This window comes from Onychostruthus taczanowskii, unplaced genomic scaffold (genome assembly GCF_017590055.1).
Source record: "Onychostruthus taczanowskii isolate IOZ18803 unplaced genomic scaffold, ASM1759005v1 scaffold402, whole genome shotgun sequence".
Classification (NCBI taxonomy): domain Eukaryota; kingdom Metazoa; phylum Chordata; class Aves; order Passeriformes; family Passeridae; genus Onychostruthus; species Onychostruthus taczanowskii.
Genome location: NW_024501483.1, coordinates 13,936 through 18,986, shown reverse-complemented (window position 1 = coordinate 18,986; position 5,051 = coordinate 13,936). Strand labels below are relative to the sequence as shown.

Here is a 5,051-nt window from a genome sequence, read left to right as displayed (position 1 = left end):
GGGGGGGGGGGGGCGTGCTGCCGGGAGCGGGGGCGCGAGGCTGGGAAGGGCCGCTGGAATGGCCACTGGAATTGTCACTGGAATGGCCACTGGAATTGGCATTGGAACTGTCACTGGAACTGTCACTGGAATGGCCACTGGAATTGTCACTGGCACTGTCACTGGAATTGACAATGGAACTGTCACTGGAATGGCCACTGGAATTGTCACTGGAATTGACATTGGAATGGCCACTGGAATTGTCATTGGAATTGTCACTGGAATTGACATTGGAATGGCCACTGGAATTGTCGCTGGAATTGACATTGGAATGGTCACTGGAATTGTCACTGGAACTGTCACTGGAACTGTCACTGGAATGGCCACTGGAATTGTCACTGGCACTGTCACTGGAATTGACAATGGAACTGTCACTGGAATGGCCACTGGAATTGTCACTGGAATTGACATTGGAATGGCCACTGGAATTGTCATTGGAATTGTCACTGGAATTGACATTGGAATGGCCACTGGAATTGTCGCTGGAATTGACATTGGAATGGTCACTGGAATTGTCACTGGAACTGTCACTGGAACTGTCACTGGAATTGTCACTGGAATTGTCACTGGAATTGACATTGGAATGGCCACTGGAATTGTCGCTGGAATTGACATTGGAATGGTCACTGGAATTGTCATTGGAACTGTCACTGGAACTGTCACTGGAATGGCCACTGGAATTGTCACTGGCACTGTCACTGGAATTGACAATGGAACTGTCACTGGAATGGCCACTGGAATTGTCACTGGAATTGACATTGGAATGGCCACTGGAATTGTCATTGGAATTGTCACTGGAATTGACATTGGAATGGCCACTGGAATTGTCGCTGGAATTGACATTGGAATGGTCACTGGAATTGTCACTGGAACTGTCACTGGAATTGACACTGGAACTGTCACTGGAACTGTCACTGGAATGGCCACTGGAATTGTCACTGGAATTGTCACTGGAATTGACATTGCAATTGCAAACGGAATTGACATTGGAATTGTTACTGGAATGGCCACCAGAATAGCCATTGCAATTGACATTGGAATTGTCACTGGAATTAACACTGGAACGGCCACTGGAATTTACATTGGAATTGTCACTGGAATTGTCACTGGAATTGACATTGCAATTGCAAACGGAATTGACATTGGAATTGTTACTGGAATGGCCGCTGGAATTGTCACTGAAATTGCCATTGGAATGGCCGCTGGAATGGTGACAGTGCTCAGGCTGCAGAGATGTCACCAGGTACAGTGCGATGTCACCAGGTACAGTGTGATGTCACCAGGTACAGTGCGATGTCACCAGGTACAGTGTGATGTCACCAGGTACAGTGCGATGTCACCAGGTACAGTGTGATGTCACCAGGTACAGTGCGATGTCACCAGGTACAGTGTGATGTCACCAGGTACAGTGCGATGTCACCAGGTACAGTGTGATGTCACCAGGTACAGTGCGATGTCACCAGGTACAGTGTGATGTCACCAGGTACAGTGCGATGTCACCAGCCCAGCAGCGATGTCACCAGGCAGGTGTGAGGATCCCGGCGCCGGGAGGCGTCGATGCCACCGGCACCCGCCCACGCTGCCAGCACCAAACCGGTGCCGGCCGGTGGCAACGGGAGCAGTGCCAGCGTCCCCAGGGCCGGTGTGACAGGGACCCCCGGGCACGGCGCAGCCGGGGAGGCAGCGCTGGTTCGTGCGGCGCCGCTCAAATGTCAGCCAAATTTAGGTGGTTTTGAAGGGTTTTTTTTATCTCCAACCCCACCGGATCGGGCTCCATGTGAGGGAGGGATTGGGGGCTGGTGGGGGGGGCCATGAAAGACCCCCCGATTTCAGCTGCTGGGGTTGGGGGGGATGCGCAGCCCCCCCCGCACGGTGCTGCCGCCCCCTCCCCAAATCTTCCCAGCCAGGAATAATTTTCCTCTGGCGTTACATAACAGCGGATAAATAAGAGGAAAAGCACCCAAAAAGAGGCGGGGGGGGGGCCCGATGCCACGGCCACGGGCACAGAACAGGTGGCACCGCCTTGTCCTCGGGCTTGGGGACATTGACACGAGGTCACCTGTGCCCCCACACGCCCTGCTGGGGTCACTCCCCGGCACTCGGGGGGCTCCCCGGTCACAGAAGGGGGGAAGCTCCCCGAAATATCACCCAAAATGGGGGTGTCACACAGCTGGGGGAGCTGAGCAGCCCCCCAGGTGCACCCCAAAAGGGCTGAGCCAGCAGAGGGGTCTCCCAGCAACCACAGAAGCTGGGGGCAGAGAGCGACCCCAAGAGCCCCCCAAATCCACCCCCAAAGTGGGGAACCCCCCATCCCAGCTGCCCCCAAAGGAAACACCCCTCCTCACACCCTCAGACACACAAGGGGGTGAGCCCCCCATTCCCCACCCTGGGGGGGGGGGGTGGGTTCCGGCCCAAAGGGGCCAACGCGCGCCGCCGAGGGCCGAGAGAGAGGGGGCCGAGAAGGGGGCCGAGGCGCGGGCCTCGCCCCCGGCCTTCCCCCCCCCCCCCGGGGGGGGGGGGGGCTGGTTCCTGCTCACAGGGGTCAGAACGGGAGGAATTTGAGGGGTTCACCCCTCAGAGCCCCCCCAAAGCCCGGGGAGGGCGCCGAGCCCGTGGCAGCGCTGCGGCCGCCCCCACAGCCCCCCCTGTTTGGGGGGGGCCGCAGCAGGGAAGGGGGTGGGGGAGGGGGTGGGCTGCCGCCCCCACAGCCCGATCGTGCAGCCACCGAGCTGGGGGGGGCGACAATGACACCCCAAACTTGCCCCCCACAGCGGATCCCAGAGCCTGGGGGGGTTCAATGTGGGGGTCTGGCACCCCCCTGCCTGCCCCTCTCCATTTGGGGTGCAAGGCTTGACACCCTCATCCAACATTTGGGGTCCTGCACACAAACCCCCACTGCTGCCCCGCAGGGAACCCCGAAATGGGACCCCAAAATTTGGGGAGGGGCTCATCCCAGAGCACCCTCCCTACACCAAATCCGGCCCTGAAGGGGGCCACGGCTCAGGACCCCCCACCCCACAGGAGGCTCTGGGCCGTGGGAGACCCCGGCTCCTTCATGGGGGTGGAAGAGAGGAATTGGGGGACCCTTAGGTCCCCCTTTTCCACCTCACAGAGGGGCCCCGAGGCCCCTCAGAGCCCCTCTTCCCTCACTAAACAATCCCAGACCCCTTCAGTCCCTGTTTTCCCTTCACAGAGGGATCCAGATCCCCCCAAATCCCCTCCTTTCTCCACGTAAAATACCCCAGGATCCCCTTTTTCACACCCAAAAATGTCCCAAGACCCCCTTACACTCCCTTGTTTTCCCTCTCAGATCCCCTTTTTGGCTCAAAAACCGACCCAGCTTCCCGTCAAACACTCTTTTTACCTCACGAAATCTCTCAAATCCCTGTCAGGCCTCACTCCCCCCTCACAAACAGACCCCAGACCCTTTTTACTGCTCGCAGAGCGGCCCGGGACCCCCTTTTTCTGTCACAAGCCGGGCACGGAACCGCCGGGCTCCCCTCAGAGAACAGCCCCAGCCTCCCTCAGCCCCCTTTCCCTCTCGGATCCCCCTTTTTCCCTCTCAAAAACCAGCACAGGTCCCCCCTCAAAACACCATTTTTACCTCACAAAATTACTCAGGCCCCTCTAAGACCCCTTTTCCCCTCACACAAACCCACTCAGTTCCCATTTTTTTCCACATGGACGGAACCAGAACCCCCCCAAATCCTTCTTTTCACCCTCTCAGATCCCCCCTTTCCCCTCACGAATCAGTCCCCAGCCCCTCAAATCTCCTTTTTCTTCTCTTTCCCCTCACAAACCGACTTCGAACTCCCCTTTTCCCGTCACAAACCGACTCACGATCCCCTCGAGCCCCTTTTTCCTCCCTCAGATCTCCCTTTTCCCCTCACAAAAATTCCCCAGGCTCCCCCAGACCCCTCTTCCCCTCAGAAAATTCCCTTTTTTCCCCCCAGCCGCCCCTCTCCCCTCACCCTGGAACCGGCTCCCCCTCCATCCACCCCCGATCCGCGCCGTCCCTCCCTCACCTGTTCCGCGTCCCTCTCGTTGACGGTCGGCAAAGGGCTGCGACCGCTGCTCGACATGGCGGCCCCCCCCCCGCGCCGCCGGCGACTATCGCGATAGGGGGAAGCCGCGGCAGGCGGTGTGCGGGGAGGGGGAAGGGGAGGCGGGAGAGCTCAAGGCCCGGGGGGGGGCCAGGCCAGCGGCATTGGGGGGGCCCTCACGCCGCCGCCGCCGCCTCAGCGCCCCGCGGCTCCCAACATGGCGGCCGCCGCCGGCCCTCGGCCATTTCCGCCGCCGCGCCGGAAACACCCGACACGCCTCCCCGCGCCGCTTCGGCTCTTCCCGGAGAGGTTCGGCTCGCGGCCGTCACAGACTTCGAGTGTTTCCGCCTCCACGACGGAGTCACACGAAGCTTCCTTCGGGACTTTCCGCCGAGCGCCGCGGGAAGTGCCGAGCGCCGCCCGCTCCGCCGCGACTCCGAGTGGAGCCGGAAATACCCGAGTGGAGCCGGAAATACCCGAGTGAGGCCGAAACACCCGAGTGGAGCCGGAAATACCCGAGTGAGCCGGAAACACCCGAGTGGAGCCGGAAATACCCGAGTGAGGCCGAAACACCCGAGTGGAGCCGGAAATACCCGAACACCTCTTGGCAGCCTTCGGGCGCTTACGCCCGTGACGGAAACACCCGAGCGGAGCCGAATCCCCCTCCCCAAGCCTGATGGGGACCCCAGGATGGGGCGGGGGGCGGCCCGAACCGCAAGATGCTCCCCGAATTCGGGGAGCTTTTCTGGACCCCTGGGTCCTCCCCGATTTTGGGGGGACGGATGCTCCTTGTCTGCACTGGGAGGGGGGCGGGTCCAGCCACAGAAGGGCGTGTCCTCACCCTGCCACGCCCCCTCTGGACCAAAGGGGCGGGGCCGGGATGGGGGGAGGGGGGTTCCATGGGTGCCCCATCGCTCCGGGCACCCCCGGGCTGTGCTGCGGGGTGGGGGCGGGGATGGAGGGGGTGCA

At 60.5% G+C, this 5,051-nt stretch overlaps 1 protein-coding gene across 1 annotated transcript in view; it reads right to left on the bottom strand.

Moving 5' to 3' along the window:
- The window catches only part of LOC121340511 (serine/threonine-protein kinase MARK2-like), a 21,163-nt gene extending 16,911 nt beyond the window's left edge, over positions 1–4,252 (bottom strand). Inside the window, 1 exon segment of the mRNA XM_041413315.1 lies at positions 4,065–4,252. Within this exon segment, the coding sequence (XP_041269249.1) occupies positions 4,065–4,121 (57 nt within the window). The 5' untranslated portion in view covers positions 4,122–4,252.
- Positions 4,253–5,051: the final 799 nt, after the last annotated feature.